This window comes from Dipodomys spectabilis, unplaced genomic scaffold, assembly GCF_019054845.1.
Source record: "Dipodomys spectabilis isolate Male_0828 unplaced genomic scaffold, ASM1905484v1 ptg000231l, whole genome shotgun sequence".
NCBI classification, from domain to species: domain Eukaryota; kingdom Metazoa; phylum Chordata; class Mammalia; order Rodentia; family Heteromyidae; genus Dipodomys; species Dipodomys spectabilis.
This window is the reverse complement of record NW_024870908.1, coordinates 5,914,094-5,934,162: the sequence shown is the minus strand read 5'-3', so window position 1 is coordinate 5,934,162 and position 20,069 is coordinate 5,914,094. Positions and strand designations below refer to the sequence as shown.

Here is a 20,069-nt window from a genome sequence, read left to right as displayed (position 1 = left end):
CCCAGTCGGTTCTCTGGGGAAGAATTTTCTGAAACAGACTCCTTTGAGAACCTGACAGAGGTTGTGAACACACTTGATGCCTGAATGGCTGCCCTGGTCCCCAGAACGTTTCAGAGGTCTCCCGAAGCTCGTTCTAAGAGGGCGGCTGGGGTGACCCCAGTGACTCATGAGTTCCTTACTTTCTGGGCTGTCCGAGATGCCAAAACTGAACACAAATGGCTTCAAACAAAAATAAAGATTTATTGGCTTCAGGTACAGCTGGATCCAGGGGCTGGGACGTGTCGCCCCTCTCCCTCTGTGGCTCTTGTGCGCAGCAGCTGGCCTCTCCCTCTGGTCAAGTATTCACCACATGGAAGAGCTTCTCTCCTCTCCTCTGTGTGGCTCAGGCCTGGACGTCGGGCCGTCCCAGCACAAGGTTCAAGATGGGCTTTGGCTGCCGGCCTGGGGCAGATGCTTATCTCTGAATCGGTCCCTGAAGGCCCTCTGGACTTGGGCCAGTACCTTCCGGACCGGGAGGTAAGTGGCCTGGGCACCCTCCCATAATGCTGGCATTTCAGGCATGACTACCACGCCCGGCCTCACCACTGGTCGCCTGTGGTGGCTGAGCCCCTGTGGAGGGGACGTGGGCAGCAGCCACAACCAGCCATGCACAGGCACTGGCTGCCCGCGCCCAGCTCACCCCGTCTCGCGTGGTACAGGAGGGATGGCACTGAGTGGTGGTGGCCTGATGCTCAGCACACACCCGGCACGGGCTGCCCTCCCTCCCCGTCCCCGGCTTCCTGGGGCCACCTCCCAAACGCACCATGTGCTTGGAGTGGGCTCTGGGAGGCCCAGCTGATGACTGCCTGTAATCCCAGCGCCTGGGAGGCTAAGGCAGGAGGATCCGGAGGTTGAAGCCAGACTGGTGAGATCTTGCCAGAACAAATAAATACCAAGAAGAGGGAGCAGCAGGTGCTGGGCAGGCAAAGACAGCAGAGAACCGCGGTGCCGATGTCCAGTCCCTGCCAGCACAGCAGAGGACAGGGACGTGGGGAAGGCTCGGGGGCGGCGTGGGCACAGCAGGTCTGAGAGCACAGGTGAGCTGGTCACCTGCCAAAGCCTGGCGTCCTCCCAGCCAGGCCTCACCGACGCCCCCTGGTGGCTCCTTCAGTGCAGCTCTAGGCAGAGGGCTGCGGACCACGGAATCCACCTGTAAACACGACCCCAGCTCTTCCCATGCCTTCTTCTAGGAGCTTGTGACGAGACACCAGGTCCTGGCCAGCAAGCCCACAGTGAGCAATGTGGACAGGTGTTCTGACCTGGCCTGGTCACTGATGGCCTCTGGGGATTCTTTGGCAATGGCGCAGGCCCTCCTGGGGCCAGGCCCTGGGCAGCTCAGGCGGTCAGGCACGAAGCAGGCGTGGTCTCAGGCTCTGCATTGCTGGGGTCAGGTGAGGGGCCGAGGCTGCCCGGCGTCTCGCCAGGCAGGCGGGGCCGTCAGTCCTTGAAGGGGTCGTGGCTGTCGCCAGGCTGCTCCTTCTCGGGTGCCAGGGACTCCCCGCCCACCTCCTGCAGCGGGTGGTACACGTAGTCCCCGTCCACGTGCCGGGTCCTCTTGGATCTGGAGCCCAGGAGCAGGGACACGTTGGCCGACACGCTGACCAGCAGCAGGAAAACCAGGCCCAGGGTGAGGGCTAGCCACGTGGTCCTGGGGCAGAAGACAGAGTGGATGGAGGCTGCTGGGAGCTTGGCCCCGCGCCTGTCCTGTGCTGGGGATGGGGTCTCGTGCCATACCCCATGGGCGGGGGCTGGGCCCCCACGGGAACACCTACCTGCTGAAGAACGAGAGCTCTGCTGCCTGCGGGGTGGCCTCGGAGGGCTGGAGACACTGCTTCACTGTAATGAGCAGAGAGCCGCTGCAGGCCTGGCGGGGGAGGGGGAGGGGAGAGGAGGAGGGGGGCTGCCCATCCCCGGCCCAGGGGATCTACCTTGGGAAGTGCTGCAGTTGCCAGTCTGGGGATCGCAGGGGCACTGGTGCTCACACTGGCAAGGCCTCTGGCAGCCAGGCCCGTACCAGCCCAGGGGACACTCTGCAGACAGGAGGAGGCAGGTCAGGGGTAGAGGCCTGGCCTTTGGGTGTGGGTGAACTGCGTCCCTGAAGGAGACCTTGCGGGAAACCGTGTCTCTGCAGGTGCCACAGGGCTAAGGATCTGGAGGTGCCACCCGAGATTTCAGGCAGGGCCCAGAGGGGGTGTCCCCCTGCTCCTCAGGAGACAGGGTGGCACAAGCAGAGGCTTGGGGAGGTTGAGCAGGGACAGCAGACACTCGCCACTCAGGGCTGGCAGGGCCAGGGACCCCAGGAGCCACTTCAAAGGGTCAGGGAGGACCCTGGGGACCCCTGCTGCTGTCTGGCTGCCCACATCCACGCGTGCGATTTGTCACTGGGGCACTGGAAACCTGGATGGAACTCAGATTCCCCCTGAACCAGCAGGCAGACGGGGGCGCGAGGCTGGGGTTGGGGTGCGTGGCTCTCACCTTCGCTGCAGCTGGGCCCAGTCCAGCCTGCGTCACAGCGGCAGCCGGCTGCCAAGACAAGAGCAGGGGGCTGGGTAAGAGGCCGGGCGGGGCTGGGTGGGGTGGGTGGGACACCAGACCCCCACTCACTGTCGGTGCACAGCCCGTGCCCGCTGCAGTTGGAGGGGCCACAGTCCAGCTCGCTGCAGGCTGCACCGCGCCAGAACTTCCCGGTGCACTGGCAGTGGCCGTCCACGCAGGTCCCGTGGCCGCTGCAGTCGGGCGGCTGGCAGCGGGGCTCATGCACGCAGACCACGGTGGACACGCGGCGGGGACAGCGCCACCTGCTGTCCTGGCTGCTGGGGGGAAGGGTGTAAGGAGGCAGTGACGCTGCCCCTTCTGCGCTCTCCTCCCCCCTCCCCCGCCATCTCTCCACCACAGGGCCTTGTCCAATATGGATAGCGCCCTCTACCCCCTCCCCAGCCAGCCTGTCCTTCCCCACAAATGTCTTTCCTGACAGACTGGCCCTGCCTGCGAGGGGAGGGGGCTAGTCCTGGTGACCGCTGGCTCAGGCCTTAGTGCTTGGTGTGTTTGACTGAGACAGGGTCTAACTGTATAACCCAGGCAGTCCTCACAATTGCCATGCAGGCCTTGGTGATTCACGCTTCTAATCCTAGTACTCAGGAGGCTGAGATCTGGAGGATCACAGTTTGAAGATAGCCTGGTAAGCAAAGTCCAAGAGACCTATGTGCAATTAGCCAGCAAAAAGCTGGGCTGGAGGTGTGGTTCAAGTAGCAAGAGTACCAGCCCAGCAAGGAAGCTGAATAAGAGCAAGCATGAGATCCTCAGTTCAAGCCCTAGTACCAGCTTTAAAAAAAATGCTATGTAGCTCAGAGCGTCCTTAAACACACAATCCTCTTGCCTTAGTCTCTCAAACTGCTGGGATTACAGGTATGTACCACCACACCAGGCTTTTGTGTTCACTGTTAAACCCCCGGGGCTGAGGTGGGCTGACGGTTGCTTACCAGTGATCTGACGGGTAGCTGGCCAGGGTCCCATTGAGCACGAAGGTGGCGGAGCCACCGCCATCCAGGTTGATGGCGTTGACCACGTCCTGCTGCAGCAGGAACTCGGCCACCTCCCACAGGCTGAGGCCACGCTGCTCCGTCTGTCCATCCACGTGAAAGAGCACCAGCTGTCCCTGGCGGTCGTGGCCTATGGCTGTCCTGGCCGACATCACATTCACAAATTTGCTAAAGGAACCTGTAAGAGAAGCAGTCAGCTGATCACCAGCTCTCCCGCCTGGAACCTCTTGCCAAGGACCAACTGTCCACCTCCAGGCTCAGGGCACCCTGAGCACACACCACCCTTGCTGGGTCCCTGAGCAGAACAGCTAACAGCTTCCACCGGGATTTCTTTGTTTGGTTTTGGTGCTGGAATCCAGGATCTCATGAATATGAGAGGAATTCCACTTGGGCCGTGTCTCACAGCCATTTTGTTTTTGAGACAGAGTCTTGCCAACTTTACCTGGGCTGGTTAGAACTTAAGATCTTCCTGGTCTGGGAAGGTGGCTTAGTGGTAGAGTGCTTGCCTAGCATGCAGAAGCCCTGGCTTTGATTCCACACTAGCACATGCACACAGAAAAAGCCAAAAGTGGCACTGTGGCTCAAGTGGTAGAGTGCCAGCCTTGAGCAAAAGAAGCTCAGGGACAGTGCCCAGGCTCTGAGTTCAAGCCCTAGGACTGGCAAGAAAAAAAAAAAAAAAAAAGATCTTCCTGCTTCCATCTCCCGAGTGGCTGGAATTACAAGTAGGTGCTGCCATGCCCAGCTTCAAAGTTTTTCTTCCTTTGCGTTTATGACTTTATTTTTTCCAGCTTATTATATAACCATTTCCTTTGTTATGCATTCCATACAAGACTGCCTAGATCTCCTCGGCTACCAGGAGTGCTAAGTACAACTTGGTTGCTCCCAGAGGCTTATGGGAAGGCTTAAGAACAGCCCACCCCACATTGCTCCTGGTTCTCTATTTCTTTTTTTGGTAATACTGGGTTTGAACTCAGGGCCTTGTGCTTGCTAGACAGGTACTCCAGCACTTGAATCATGCCCCCAGCCCTTTTTAAGTCTTCAGTTGTTTTTGAGCTAGGGTGTCCAGTTTATGCTTAGAACGGCCCAGACCAATGCTACTTATGCTTCCTGGATAGCTGGGATGGCATCTGGTCGAGATGGAGTCTCAGTGAACTTTTTGCCTGGGCTGGCCTGAAACTGACAATCTTCCTGATGGCTACCTCCCAAGCAGCTAAGGCTATAGGTGTGTGCCACAGCGCCCAGCTGTCGTACGGCGGCGACGGCCTCTCCTCGCACCTGTCTCCTGTGTCTCGTCGCACTCGGCGGCCTGGCTCTCGTTGATGTAGATGCTTCCATTTCGAATCAGCCACACGACCCCGCTGAGCAGCTGCTCGAATGGATTGTTGGTGTCTAGTGCCTCCTCTTCAGACAGGTACCTGCACCCAGGGAGGGCGGGAGGCTCACTCAAGGGCAGTAGAGCAGGTGCAGGGGGAAGGTGAGCTTCCTCTTACCCCTTACCAGGCTTCCTGTTCCTCCCCTTACCCCAGGAATATGCCTGGCCAGGGTGCAACTGTGGCTTCCTGCAGTCCTTTGCTGTCTCCCCATTGTTGGGGCCCAAAAGGCTGAAGCCAGGCAGGGGCTCCGCAGTACCCCCCCCCACCCCCGGCTCCTCACCCCCTCTGCAAACCCTCTACCACACTTCATTAAAAACCCCACCAGATCTCAAATCCATGTGTGACCCTCAATTTCTGGCAAAATGATCCTGTTACAGTCCCTCCACCCTCCCTGTCCACTTCTCCAACCTAGCATCTCTCCTCACCCCAGGCATGAGCCAGGTGGTAAGCAGTCATCCCTGTCACCTTCAGATAACAGGTTTCATTTGTTTGTTTATTTTTAGGTCCTAGACTGGGCCTCAAACTCCTCAGCTCACTGGCAGGCACTGTACCAACAGAGTCATGCCTCCAATCCCTATAACTGTTTCTTCTGTGGCTCCTCTCCCTATCCCCCTAAGTCTTCTTGATCTCTGTGTGTGTGTGTGTGTGTGTGTGTGTGTGTGTGTGTTACTGGGGCTTGAAGTCAAGGCATGGGGTCCTTCAGCTTTTGCACACCAGGCTGGCACTCTACCACTAGAGCCACAGTTCAGTTTCTAGACTTTTAGTGGCTCAATAGAGATAAGAGTCCCATGGACTTTTCTGCCTGGGTTGGCTTCAAATCTTGATCCTCAGATCTCAGTTTCCTGTGCAGCTAGGATCACAGGTGTGAGCCACTGCTTGGGGCCTTGCTGCATCTGTGAGCCTTCGCCTGTTAGCTGTTCCTTTTGCCCCAAATTCTGTTCCTCCACTTCGCCCCTGGGTCGTAACTCTTCAGAGGTCAACTCACCGGTCACTTTCTCAGATCCCATTACAGCCAGCCCTGGCTCACTCCTGTGCACCCTGACAACCTCCACCGTCTGAACTGATCACTGTCTCCTGACTTTTCCTACTCCCGGGGCCGGTCCCTTCACGGAGGGCGCTCCCCGGGGCTCCGCACACCGCCTGGCACCCCGCAGGCGTCCCGGTGGAGCGCACACCGCCAGGAGGCGAGGTGACCGGTGGCCTCCACCCGGACGGCACAGCTGCCACCCCATCTCCGGTCTCCGGGCGGGAAGGAGGGGAGGGGGGCGCGGCGCTCCCGGCGTCCTCACCCGGTGACCAGGGTCCCGTCGCGGCGGATCCCGAACTGCGCGTTCTGCAGCCCCCCGGAGCTGCTGGCGCGCCGCCCGTCGCTCACCACGTTCCCCAGGCACTCGCCCGAAGCCAGGCGGAAGAAGCCGCCGTTCTGGGCCACCCGGCAGCCGGCCGCCCGCGCCGTCTCCTCCACGGTGGCGCGCCGCCGCTGCGCGCAGCCCCCGGGCCCGCCGGGCTCCAGCACGGACACGGCGCGCCGGGGCGCGGGCACCCGCGTCAGGTGTCCGGCCACCGCGCGGCCCCCGAAGTGCGACACGAAGGCGCGCACGGCGGCGCCGGGGGCGGCGGGGGCCGCGGGGGCCGGCGCCCAGCTCTCGTGCGCGCGGGGGCCGGCGCGCACCCGTGCGCAGTCCCGGGGCGGGCGCGCGCGCGCGCGGGGGTAGGGCGACAGCAGGTCGTCGTCGCGGGAGGCCCTGCGGGGACGGGGCGCGCGTGAGCTCGAGGGGGGGACACAGGAGGAGGGGGGACCCGGGCCCGCCCCCCCCCGCCGCGGGCGCCACTCACCCCGAGCCCACGCCGCCCCACGCCGCCCGGACCAGGCCCAGCAGCACGAGCAGGAAGCGAAGCCCGCGACTCGTGGGGGCCGCCATGTTGGGACCCCGGCTCCGATCACGTGGGCCCGGCCCACGTGACTGACCGAGCGGCTCCGCGGGGGGCCGCTTCCGGAGGGCCGGGGCGTCCGCGCCTGGTCCGGGTTATCGCGAGATCTCAGCAGGTACCTGCCGGGTGGTGGGAGCCTGTTATCCGGGTGAAATGTAAGATCTGTGGGAAGTTTCCAGAACGAGCTGTTGGAGTCGTTGCCAGAGGCGGTGGGGAGGGGAGCGAGTCCGGTGGGGACTGGGCCGAGGGAGGCGCAGGGCGTGCGGAGCTCTGGCTACTCATAGTCGATACTAATTACATATTCATCCTGTGTGTGTGAGTGTGTGTGAGTGTGCGTGCGTGCGTGTGTGAGTGCGTGCGTGTGTGAGTGTGTGTGCGCGCGCGTGAGTGTGTGTGCGTGAGTGCGCGTGCGTGTGTGTGAGTGTGTGCCTGCGTGTGTGTGTGCGTGCGTGTGTGAGTGTGTGCGCGTGCGTGTGTGAGTGTGTGAGTGTGCGTGAGTGTGAGTGCATGAGTGTTGCGTGTGTGTGTGCGTGCGTGTGTGAGTGTGTGCGCGCGTGTGTGTGAGTGTGTGAGTGTGTGTGTGTGAGTGTGTGTGAGTGTGCGTGTAGTGTGCGCGCGTGTGTGAGTGTGTGCGTGTGTGTGTGTGTGCATGTGTGAGAGTGTGTGCACGTGCGTGTGATTCTTCTGCTTCAACCTCCCTGCAGGCATGCACCACCTCACCCACACCCACCACCAGAAGGACTCACCCAAGGACTCTTGGCCTGATCCTTTTATGTATCCCAAGATGGAACAAGAAGGCTCGACCCCCTGGCCTCGTATATCCCAGGTGCATACAGGTGCCAGGCAAGACCCCGGGTATGCACCGACCGTGCCCAGGTAGGGCAATCCGACCTAAGCCAGCCTGTAAACGTTCTGTTGTGTGGGTCTAACCTGTAGGGAACTCTTGAGGCTGAGCTGTGAGACCCGGAAAGTGTAAGGTCCATTCCTAGAAGGCAAACAGACTTTGCCCAGTACCTGTGTTACCTAGGCAACTGGGACACCTGGAAGAGGTCACCTCTGCATCCGCTGAGGTCACATCTTAATCTGATGTGCCACACCTTTCTCCTACCTGATCCCACTTCCCTTTACCTGGACACACCTTTCTCCCCGCCCCTACCCTATATAAGGCCTAACCCGGGGCCAAACCCTCTCTTTTGCCAGCCACGTGGAGTGCCAACCTTGCCTGGTCCCAGCAGGTCTATTGAATAAACCTATCCCTACCTGAATACCACGTGCGTGGTGCTGTTCTTACTCAGCTACCTCTTTTTAAAAACCTAACAGAAAGGATTAAGAAATCAGACAGAAGGCTGAGAACTGGATTCTGAAAAGGTCAAACCATCAAGGCCAGACAGATGTAGAGCCGTTTGGACCTTGAAAAGCTTGAGGCTTTGGAAAAGGGAGTCAATTGTCACTATACTTAGCCTGTACTCTGCCCGCACCTGCAGTAACCTCCCCGTACTGAACTCAAGTTACCTCTGTCTCCTTGTTCAGACCCCACAAAAGCCTAATTCCAACCCCACCTCCTTGCACAACTTCTGATCCCTCAGGAAGATTGTGCCCCTTGCTGTCCCTCAATAAACAGTCCTAGCCTGTTGATAATTGAGTCTGGCCTTTGCCTTTCTCCTCCATTTTCCTAACTATTACAAGCCAGCTGCACACAAGCAGCTTTTCCCTCAGCTTCATTGTTCTGTAATGCTACCTTTTCGTGAATCCAAGTCAGAAAAGGATATACTTAACCTTTAGATTCCTGGCCAATGCATCGAATGCATTACCAGACATTTAGGGCAGCTAAGGTGACCTCAGGTGCCTGTGTCTGTCAAGAGATGAATTCAGGCAAGATGTGAACTGTAGTAAAAGTGACACAAAAGTGTATTAGGATAGAAATCTGGCAAGGAAGGGTGTGGCATCGCTCATCTCAGCTACTTTGGTCTTCTTCCTCCTTACAGAGCTTGGCCTTGGGTTGAATGGTGAAATGAGGGGTCTTTAAAGATGGCTTTCTGACTGGCAGGTCTCCTTTCTGTTTCCTGTAAAACTGTGACCTTAGAGATGTGGTGTCCCATCTTTATTTCCTCATTCTTCCGTTCCTCTTACTTTCTCCTTTTGTGGTCACCAGCCCCCATTTTGTTGTGTCGAAGGTTTCAGTTGATCAGTTTTCTCCTGTCATCTGTGAGTTCTGTAGACCACAATTTCCTGATGGGCTGATTTTCTATGAGGTCCTATCTCAAGGACAGGATGTTATCTTAAGTAACCACTGGACCACTAAAATGAGGACGTTGGACATAGGCAAGTTTTTTATCTAATCATGTGGAGAGTGCTCTGGTTGCCAGTGGGAGCCTGGACTAGGTGGGCCACTCAAGACTTGACAGCTGGGGCTGGGAAGGTGGCTCAGTGGTAGAGCGCTTGCCTTGCATGCCTGAGACCCTGGGTTCGATTCCCCAGCACCACATAAGCAAAAAGAAAAAAGCCGGAAGTGGTGCTATGGCTCAAGTGGAAGAGCGCCAGCCTTGAGCTGAAGAGCTGAGGGATAGCGCCCAGGCCCAGAGTTCAGGCCCCATGACCGGACCAAAAAAAAAAAAAGACTTGACAGCTGGCTCCGGAGGGCCCGGAGTCATGGAGCGAGTGACTAGTGCCCAGTTTAGATTTTGTCAGTTGTCCCTTTCATGTCATTTCTGACATCCCCCCTCCAGGAGCCCCTGCTAATGTAGGGGATTACGTAGCCTGGTGCCAAGCTGTTGGCATGGAGGGATTTGCCTCCTCCTGGTCTGCATCCAGGGTGCTAACACTACTTAAGCCAGCTGAGGTCTGAATGAGGTCTGAATGTTCCCGACAGTCCTTCCTCTTCTCTGTCTATTCTACTAGGAGTGTAGGGGGCTGGTGACCTCTGACCAATTCTCACCTTGGAGTCTTGTGAATTATTTTTTGCCCAGAGGGTCTTGAACCATGATTGTCCCATCTCTACCTCCCAAGGAGCTAGGATTACAGGGTGGAACTGCTGTGCCTGGTTTTTTTTTTTTTTTTCCCTTTTCTTTTGTGACACGGGGCCTTGATATATTCCCCAGGCTGTGTGGGCACCCTGCCTCAGCCTCAGAAATTGTTTTAGTAAGATATAATTTACATATGAAAATTTCCTGGGTCTTAAGTGTACAGTTCAATGATTTTTTTTTTTTTGCCAGTCCTGGGGCTTGAACTCAGGGCCTGGGCGCTGTCCCTGAGCTTCTTTTTGCTCAAGGTTAGCACTCTACCTCTTGTGCCACAGTGCCACTTCTGGCTTTTTCTGTGTATGTGGTGCTGAGGAATCGAACCCAGGGCTTCATGCATGCTAGGAAAGCACTCTACCACTGAGCCACCTTCCCAGGCCCTAGTGCAATGATTTTTAGTAAGTATGAGATATTCTATTTTTTAAACATTTTTGGGGGGTTTGAACTCAAGGCCTTGAATTTGCTAGGCAGGAGCTTTATCACTTGAGCAACACCTCCAGCCATTTTTGCTTGAGTTATGGTCTGCATTGGGGCTCTCTCTCTCTTTTTGCCTAGGCCAGCCTCAGACCTCCACCTCCCGAGTAGATAGGATTACAGGTGTGAGTCACCAGACCTGGCCTTCTAGAAGATTTTTATGACCCCCTACAATTCTGTTGTATGATTCTGTTTTAAGGCCAAGCTGGGTTGACAGCAAGCAGCTTAGTGGTTTCTTGGAGCTGTGGGCTGAGGGGGAACAGGATGATGATTAGAGGTTTGCTTCGTCACCTCATGGGTAAACCTGAGAGTCTCCCTGTGACAGAGCCGTCCGGCTCCACATATTTACCGGACAGACCAAGAGCTCTAAGCTCCAGGATGTGGCAGGGATTCTTACACAACTTAAGCTGATTGAGTACATGAATCCCCCTGCTGGGGTGGGAGTGGACCAAGTGAGAGGGAGGGGGTTGGTTCCCCTGCTGTTGGGTATAAAAGGGGCTTTACCGGCTCTCTGCTGAGAAACACGGCCTCCTCACCAGGGCCCATGAATTAACTGGGAAGAGGATAGAAGTTAGGTACCCTTTCTGTTTCTTTGTGCCAGTACTAAGGATTGAACTCAGGGCCTGGGCACTGTCCCTGCCCCCACCCCCTTTTTTTCCTCACTTGAACCACAACTCCACTTCCACTTTCTTGGCAATTAATTGGAGATTAGAGTCTCATGGACTTTCCTGCCTGGGCTGGCAGGCTTTGAACCATGATCCTCAGATCTCTGTCTCCTGAGTAGCAAGGATCACAGGATTACAGGAGTGTTGGCCTCCGTGATTTTTACCTGCATTTTCCTGCGACGTTAGTAATGGCGAAGGTGCTGGAGGCCATAGCACGCTGGGACAGTGGGAAGGGAGAGGGAGAGGGCGGCTTTGCGAGTCAGGAAAGAGGCTCATGCGGACTCAGGGCTTGTGGGGAGGAGTGGGAGGGGGGAGAAGGGCACCCCTGAGCAGCTTCTCTAGTGGGGTGCAGAGAGAATAGTCACACACGGCAGAGACTAAGAATGATGGTCTCTAGAAAGACTGAGTATCCATGTTGTGACCTACAATTCTAGGGAATTTAAATCTGTCCTGTAATTCCCTGTTTCCTAACATGACATTACTTGGAGTAGAAAAAAAAGGATGTTTTTTTTTTGGTCGGTTGTGGGGCTTGAACTCTGGGCCTGGGCGCTGTCCCTCAGCTCTTCAGCTCAAGGCTAGCGCTCTACCACTTGAGCCACAGTGCCACTTCCAGTTTTCTGGTGGTTCATTGGAGATAAGAATCTCACAGGGACTTTCCTGCTCCGGATGGCTTTGAACTGTGATCCTCAGATCTCAGCCTCCTGAGTAGCTAGGATGACAGGCGTGACCCGCCCAGCGAAAAAGATCTTTTCTCCCCTCTCTCCCCTCCCTCCCTCCCTCCCTCCCTCCCTTCTTTTCTTCTTAAAACAGGATTGTGAAATCCTGACTGGAAAGAAAGATAAAGAAAGAAAACAAAAAGACTCGTTTCTTGCGCTGTGAATGTATTCACCTGCTCCCTGCTCAGTCTGGGTTTCAAACCAGCCCAGAAGTTTTCCACAGAGCTGTGTGCTATGCGGCTCCTCTTCAGCGGCTGACCCTTTCAGAGATGCCAGTGGAGCCCCGGCTCAGCGGCCGCTGGGGGGTGACAGTGTCGCCGGATGAGGCCCGTCATTTGCCAGTGGGTGTGCCGCCAGGAAGTACAGGAACCCACCCAGAGCGCCCACGGCGGTGGCTGTGCTGTGGCAGGAGCAGCCGTCTGGGGGGGGGGGGCAGAAAGAGAGGGAGAGAGGGAGACCGCTGGTCACAGGGCTTCTTCCCCTGCCCTCAACTATCTTGCCATGTGTCCCATGGGTGCCCTGGGACTTTGTGTAGACCCCACTTTGCTGGGGCTGTTCCCCAGCACCTGGGGGGGGCACCCACTCTGTGAGAAGTCATGCCAACCCCTTCCTGCTCTGCCTTGTGGGACATCTGTTTATCTGGGTCGCTGTCCCAGAGTTTTTTGTTGTTGTTGTTGTTCAAGGCTGGCATTGTACCACTGGAGCCATGGCTCCATTTCCGGCTTTCTGGTGGTCAATCAGAGATGAGAGTCTCATGGTCTTTTCTGCCCAGGTTGGCTTTGAACATGGGATCCTTATATCTCAGCCTCCTGAGTAGCTAGGATACAGATGTGAGCCACTGGCATCCAGCCATTTAAAAAAAGAATGTTTTTGAGACAGTGTCTCCCTGTGTATTCCAGGCTGAGCCCCAACTCCAGATCCTTCTGCTTGAGCCACGTGGGGGCTGGGATTGCAGGCACCCACCATCCCACTTCCTAAGAGGAGACTCTCAGAGCCGCCTACCTTTCCTTCCACTCAAACTTCAAGGCCCTGGCCTCCCCCCCCCCCCCCCCCCCGATGTATGGGGCCACCGGGGTCAGGGGGCACTGCAGGCCTCAGTTTCCTAGCCAAGGGGTGCCTAGGGGCCTGGGGTCACCTGTGAATAGCTTTTCCCGCCTCCTCACTCTTCTCAGAGCGTGCTGTGGGGGAAGGGGCACACTGGGGGCTTCTTGGTCCTTGGTATCTGAAGGGGAGGAGAGAGGGGAGGGAAGGGGGGAGAAGGGAAGAAGGGGAAAGGGGAGCGTCAGGTCCTGCTAGATTTGAGCTGATTTAGAACCAGTCTCAATATTCCGCCCAGGCTGGTTGGAAGATCCTCCTACCTCAGCCTCCTGCGTGCAGGGATGGCAGGCATGAGCTGCCTGATCTGTTTTCTCAGTGTGACCTGTAAACCTCTCTCCATAACCCTCAAGTCCCTCAACACAGGCTATTCCAGAAGCTTCCTCCGTTACCTGTCTACAGGTCCTTCCAGGTGGCCTCCACTGTCCTCTCCTGATGGTTTCTCAAACTGTGGCTCTCAAACCACATGGATCAGCCCTCGGTGCCCTCCCTTGCCAGCCTCATTTCTTTGTTTAGGGGCTGTCTGCCCTCTTTTCCCCAGCCCCTCCGCCTTTCCCAGAGCCTTGTCATCCCGGCTACTCAGGAGGCTGAGATGTGAGGATCCAGGCTCAAAGCCAGCCCAGACAGGAAAGTCTGTGAGACTCTTATCTCCAATTGACCACCAGAAAACCAGAAGTGGAGCTGTAGCTCAAGTGGTAGAGCGTTCACCTTGAGTGAAAAAACTAAGGGGTAGTGCCAAGGCCTCCTGAGTTGAAGCCCCAGCGTCGGCAAGGCGCACACTAAAGGAAGTCCACCTCCTTCCCCATCTCATCCCAAAGCACCAAGCCCATTTCTACCTATGTGTGTGCATGCACACATGTGCACAGCACGCACATGTGCACACACATGCACAGCATATGCACAGTACACATGCATGGTACAGACATGCACAGCATACACAGTACACACATGCACACACGCACATGCACACGTATTACCAATCTCTCTCAGTGTCCCCACACCAGTGCACCCCCCTCCTGCCCTGGGGCTCCTCGTCGGGCCAGGAGTACAGCTCACCGGGGTTCCCGAAGCAGCCTTCCTGTTGCTTCTGCCAGCTGAGGATGGCCTCCAGCCACCGGAGCTTGTAGAAGTCGGAGAAGCCGGCGATGCCACAGAACATGACTGGAAGCAGGCACAGGGGCCCCTCTGAGGGTCTCCTCCCCCCCCCCCCCCCCCCGCGGCCACCTCCTTCCCTCTCCAGGGCCACTGTATTGCTGCCTGTCTCCTGCCTAGTGAGGCGGCGGCGGCGGCAGGAAGGTTTGAGCAGGGGGATGTTCCACGCAGGCTGGAAGGAGGAAGTGCTCCAGGCTCTTCCTCAGCAACCCAGGGCCTGCAGGTCTGTGCCCCGCCTCCCGTCCTCCCAGGGCTTCCGTCCGGCACAGGATTACTTAAATGCTAGAGCTGGAGCCAGGCCTGGTGGTACATGCTTGTGACTTCCAGTTATTCAGGAGGATGCTGGAGAATCCTAAGTTTGAGGCTAGCCTAGGTGAAGTTAGTGAGACCCTATCTTAAGAACAAAATACATGGTAGACCTGGTGGCTTAGACCTGCGATCCTTGTTTCTTGGGAGATGGAGTTTGGGGAACTGAAGTTCCTGAGCTAAACACACACACAAACGACAACAACATAAGTTCTTGAGATATCATCTCTGTCAGTGGCTGGGCATAGTAGTGACCACCTGTCCCCTTCAGTGATTTAGGAGGACACGAAGAGGAATATCATAGCCATCCTGAGCGCCAAGCAAAAATAAATAAATAACAAACTCATCCCAAATACTGCAGGGGATATACATTGTTAGGACAAGGATATCCCAAGGCAATATTTGGGATATGCTAACACTCTGCATTTCTCCATTGTTTATCTTTAGTTCCAACTGGATGGCTCATCCTGTAGGTTTTTACTGGTTTCATCTGACACCGTGAGTGTGCATGTGTGCCCCATGCTCTTACACACCCATTCCCACTCCCCCCCCCCCCCCACTTCCCCATCCTGAGAGCAGAAGGTGCGGAAGGCTCACTGTTCTCCATGAAGAGGTCTTGGGTGGGGTAGGTGTAGCCGGCGGCCTGGGCTCTCTGGTTCAGGGCCATCATGTTAGCACAGAAGATGCCGATGTACAGCTGGCTCTGGCGGAACAGGCTCTGTGTGCAGCCTTTCTGGAGACAGCATGCAGGAGACACGGAGGTTGGGTTACAGGAGGACCTGCAGATCGCAGAGGCTCTTGGGGATGAGTTTTTCTCCTTCCTCCCACCTCCCCAATCTGTGTTCCCAGAGGGCTTGTCAGTAGGGGTCAGGAAGACGGGTTTGAGTGAGTTCAGGCTCTGCCACCCAGAGGTTATGTGACTTTGGCTGGATAAATTAGCCTTTTGGAACTTCAGCATCTTCTTCTGGAAAGGGTGAGGATGCTAGGATATACACTAGGTGGCACTCTGCAGCCCCTTCTCCCTTGGCAGTGTCAGTGCCTGGCTGGTTCCGGCCCCACTCTGGGAGGACAGGGTTCAGAACAGCCAGGGTTTGAACCCCGGGCATGGCATATGCTAGGCACTCTTCTTTGGAGTTTCGCCTTCAGAGTAACTTTTGCCTTGTTGAATCTACCGAGCAAAACAATGTAGTTCACTGAGTGCTGGTGGCTCACACCTAAGCATGCCTCTGAGCTTTTTTTTTGGTTGTTGTTTGAGGCTGGCGTTCTACCACTTGAGCCATCCAGCTTTTTGGTGGCTACTTGGAGATAAGAGTCTCACAGATTTCCCTGCCTGAGCTGGCTTTGGATCTTAATCCTCAGAGCTCAGCCTCCTGTAGCTAGGATGAAAGGTGTGAGCCGCCAGGGCCTAGCCCCACTTTGGTGTGGAGACAGGGTCGCCTCTAAACTGAATCCAGGAGCCCCTCGGTTCCCTCTGCCTGCCCGTGGTGTCCATCATGCTGTCCCCTCCCCTCCGCCCGGCCCTCACTCACCATTCGGGCCCACAGGAAGAAGAGCAGCTGATGGGACAGGCTGTAGCCGGAGCAGCCGGCCTTGGTCATGAGCGCCCTGCAGAAGTCTGAGAGCATGCAGGGCTGGCTCTGGTCCGTCCTGGGGAGGCCGTCCTGGGCTGTCACACATCCGCCCAGCTTGTGACATGCCGCCCCCTCCCCCCAGGCTGTGACTTCCCCACAGGCTCTGGGCTAGACAAAGGGGTTGCTAAGAAGAAGGCTGGTGTCTGGTGCTAGCGTGGCTGAACTGCACCCCTGACTCTGGGGAGATGAAGCTGGAGGTGTCCGGGCTCATCTCCCCATAGGCTGGGACTTCTCCCGTTGCCCCGTACAATTCCCATCTTTCCCATCTCAGGCCTAAATAGGGGACTTGGATCCACACAGCTTGGAGGTCTGGGCCTAATATAATATACTTCCAGAGTCCAGTCACCTGCAGACTGAGCTCTGGTGTAACCCGGGCACCTATAAAGGATGCTGAGAGGATTAGAGTGGGGTACCAATGCCCATTCTGTCCTGGCCCCCTGAGCTTGGGGCTTGCTTCAAGCCCAGCTGCTGAATAATCCAGGGAGACCCACTGCCCCTGGACTGTGGAAGAGGCATGAACTGCATTTGCATACAAGAGATGTGGACTTCATTTGCATAAAAGGGATGTGGGCTGGGCCTGGCTATAGGTGCAGGCAGAGCCCTCCTCAGAGAGCTGCCTGGTGCCAGGATTGGTCTAGAGGTGAGTTGGTCTTGGGGAGTTGGGGGTGGATGGCTTGGGGCAGGGTGGGCCTGAAAGGAGAAGCCAAAGTCTTAAAGGGGGCGGTGCCATTGGGAGTATGCCCAGAGGCCCCTGGGAGGGTATGGGGCAGCAGAATCTGAGGTTTCCACTGCTGGGTAGGAGTTCACATCACACTGCCCCGGCATGCACACGTGAGGCATGGAGAGGGAGCCCCGCCCCCCACCCCTCTCAGTCTTCAGCCAGCGGGGGCAGTGGGGACCCACCCAGTTCCCAGTAGCTGCACCAGACACAAGTCACTGCTGTCCTCGGAGAACGAGTCATGGGGGTCGAGCCAGGCGTAGACTAGGGAGGCATTGGTGCGGGTCCACGTGTGAGGCAGCTTCCAAAACCCAGGCTGGAGGCTTGGCTGGAACTCTGCAGGGGAGAGGCGGGAGGGGCAGGGCGTGGCTGGGAGTCCTGGCTCCTCCCCCCAGGAATGGTGAGCCTGCCCACAGCAGGGGCAGGTGTGAATCCCCATAATCTCCAATATTTCTCCCCTCCCTCGTTAATAAGAATAATAATTATATAAGAATATATAATGTAAATTACATAATAACAACCACAGTAACAGTGTGGGTCAGGCTTTGGCTAAATCCACTGCCTTCCAGGAAGTCTGAGGCACCGGGAAGGAGTTCAGGTCGCACCATAGGAGCTCTTAAAACACACATGCCCAGTCCCCGCTCTCCTCATCCTTCTTCCTCTTTCCCTGGGCCTTGAGCACGCCCCCAGCCCCTTGGTTTTGAGACGGGGTCTTTGTAACTTTGCCAGGTCTGGCCTCAAGCTCAAGGTGCTCCCGCCTCTGGTGGGGTCAGCTGCAGGCCTCCTCAGAACGGTGTCAGAGGCTGGACGTGAGGGGCAGGCCTCTACCTCAGGTGGGGCTAGGGCCACCTGTGGCCGGGCTGCTGCTGCGGCTATGACCCTACCCCTGACAGAAACCCCCAGAGCTGGTTTCATAGCTGCCCGAATGTCCTCCCCAGGAGCAGCTCTGGCCAGGCTCATAAGATGGGCTCTGAGGCGGGTTTAGGTGAGGTGTGGGGGGCTGGTTTCAGGCCAGCTCAGGTGAAAGCTAGACACCCTAGCTGAAAAACAAACTAAATCAAACAAAGCCAGGTGCCAGGAGATCCCCTTGTAGTCCCAGCCACTTGCTAGGTGTAAAGATCAGGAAGATCATGCTTCAAGGCAAAAAGTTTATGAGATCCTCATCTCAAGCAATAGCTGTTTACAGTGGCACATCCCCAGCATCCCAGCTATAGGACAGGTGTAAACAGGAGGATCACAGTCCAGGCTGGTCAGGAAACAACCAGACCTAAACGAGTTGGGAGGGGGCATGCCTCCTTTCGGTACAGTGTCTGCCTAGTACGCTTGAAGCCCTGACTCCAAGGCCCAGTACCACGAAGAAGGCGCTGGAGAGATGCTAGAATGGGTGGAGTTAGGCGAAGGGGTGGACTGCCTTTTAGGGTTTCCATCCTTGGGGCAGACCAGGCCTGCCCCTCTTGGACAAGGCCCCTCAGGCTGCGGTGAGAGTTAAATGGTGAGGAGGGACAGTCACCTGCTGGGAGGGGGCTGCGCCTGGCCCTGCCTGGCACCAGCGGGGTCTCTCAGTTAAACACCCCCGATACGGCCTTCCCAGAGCCCCCCCCCCCCCCCCCGCTAGTACCTCTTAGGTAAGTGGGGTCGGTCTGCTGGAGGTAGACAACAGCCTGGCGGAGGAGGGCGGTCAGCTTGGCGGCCAGCTGCCCGGCGCGCAGGCCGAGTGGCCGCAGCAGGGGGTCAGCCGCCCACTTGTCCTGGATGCCCCGGAGCTGCTCTGGGGGACGAGGGGACAGAGGTCATTCATTCTGCCAGCTGATCAGCCACCCCGGCTGAAAACCAAGGCTTCACCGCTGCCCCCCCGGAGCCTTTGTGGGGTTGAGCTGGACCGCCAGCTGGGGCCAGAGGGCTGGACAGGGGCAGCTGAGGGCTTGTTCTCTGGAGGCGGTCTTGGGTTCGACTCCTGACTGATACTTTTTTCACAGGGTGGGTGGTGAAGAAAGCCATTTTATCTCTCTTCCTCTGGGAAAAGGGAACATGGACAATGGTCAATTCTGGGAGCTGGTGGCTAAGGATGGAACGTGCCAATAGGCACATGCTGTAGCCCAAGCAAAGAAGAGGGAGATGGGGAGCAGAGGGACAGGCCGAGAGCGGGTGGACCTGGTACACACCCACCTGTTTGCCTCCTGAAGCATCTTCAGGGTTCTGGAATGTTCTATAATGGGCCGCCTCCTCCCCCCCCCCCCCCCCCCAGCCTACCCTGGGCATTTTGTTTTTTGGAGAACCCTGCCCCGGGGGGATTAATTCTTCACACTTCCTTTTGCCTTTCCCCAGAGGTGAGGCTGGCGGATAGATGACCCTGCTCAGGTCCAGGTAGGTTCAGGGAGGGAGGTGGGGGGGGGGCACAGCAGTGTACGTGTGTGTGTGTGTGTGTGTGTGCGCGCGCACGCATGTGTATGTCTCCCTGTCCCTGCTTGTCTTGGCTTCTTTCCAGTCCATTCTCCAAGGATCTTTTACTTTCAAAACTAAATAAACACTTGATTGTTTTCTCCGGCCCTGCAGGTGGCTTTGGCTGGAAGTGCAGGAAGTGGAAAGGAGCCTGGTTTTGGGGACACTGTGGTGTCTCACCACCTTCTTGCAGGGGAAGCCCCCCAATTGTAAATGTCCATTAAAAGGGACCCCCTCACCCTCTCCCCTCCCCTTAATCAGGGCATGACGAGAAGGCCATCTGCTGGACCTTTGCCTTTTCAGAAGATGATTTCCAAATCTCTCCTCACGTTACCTTTAACTCCTTTCTCCCGAGAAGCTTGAGAACCGCCTGTTGAGCCCCTGCCCCAGACCAGCACCCCTCCAGTCCTCCCCCCACCCACAGCAGGTTATACTGGAAGCCGGGAGGTGTCCAGGGGTCCAGGGACAGAGCAGACCAGGTGGCCTTCCCAGGGGTCAGCCTGGGGTTCCGGGGGTCTCAGCCTGCTCACCTTCCAGCACCTGGAATCCCACCACTGCATCCAGGTTAACCCCAGGCAGCCTCTCCTGCAGGAACAAGGTGGCTCTCTCCAGCGCAGACAGGATCAGATCTGCCATGGTGGCCTTGCCCTGGGAGGTGTCCGGCTGTGGCAGGGAGGATGGCTGCCGTGGCAGGGCCAGGAGCAAGAGAAGTGCCAGCAGCCGGGGCCTGGCCATGTCTGGTGCTCTGACTGTAGCTGGAGCGGCAGGCATGCACCCTGGGTGCCTCTACTCACTCCTCCCGCCTCTTCCTCCTCCCCCTTTCCCCTGAAGATCTGCAGACAAGTGGCCTGACAGGGCCACAGGGGATAGCCAGGGAGGCCAAGGCTAGGGTCAGGCTAGGCCTGAAGTGCAGCCGGCCGGATGGCTGCCTGAGGGGAAGAGGAACCCGCCCTGGCCTTCCAGCCCCTGACTT

General features: G+C 57.1%; 2 protein-coding genes across 3 annotated transcripts; both read right to left on the bottom strand.

The window, feature by feature from the left end:
* Positions 1-885: 885 nt before the first annotated feature.
* On the bottom strand, positions 886-6,885 carry Nagpa (N-acetylglucosamine-1-phosphodiester alpha-N-acetylglucosaminidase). Its single transcript, XM_042698411.1, has 9 exons — positions 6,788-6,885; positions 6,241-6,696; positions 4,854-4,993; positions 3,519-3,756; positions 2,644-2,849; positions 2,515-2,562; positions 1,968-2,069; positions 1,812-1,875; positions 886-1,687 (listed from the first exon to the last, which is right to left on the bottom strand). Exons 1-9 carry the CDS (start codon positions 6,871-6,873, stop codon positions 1,477-1,479), a joined length of 1,551 nt encoding a protein of 516 aa, XP_042554345.1. The 5' UTR covers positions 6,874-6,885; the 3' UTR covers positions 886-1,476.
* A 5,034-nt stretch (positions 6,886-11,919) lies between these two features.
* CUNH16orf89 (chromosome unknown C16orf89 homolog) lies at positions 11,920-19,831 on the bottom strand. 2 transcript variants are annotated; one of them, XM_042698412.1, is made up of 8 exons: positions 19,627-19,831; positions 18,276-18,425; positions 16,843-16,993; positions 15,838-15,955; positions 14,906-15,041; positions 13,907-14,011; positions 12,891-12,977; positions 11,920-12,174 (listed from the first exon to the last, which is right to left on the bottom strand). In XM_042698412.1, the coding sequence occupies exons 1-8, from the start codon at positions 19,829-19,831 to the stop codon at positions 12,044-12,046; spliced, it is 1,083 nt and encodes a 360-aa protein (XP_042554346.1). In that variant the 3' UTR covers positions 11,920-12,043. The 2 variants fall into 2 exon arrangements, with proteins under 2 accessions (XP_042554346.1, XP_042554347.1); XM_042698413.1 differs by lacking the exon at positions 12,891-12,977.
* Positions 19,832-20,069: the final 238 nt, after the last annotated feature.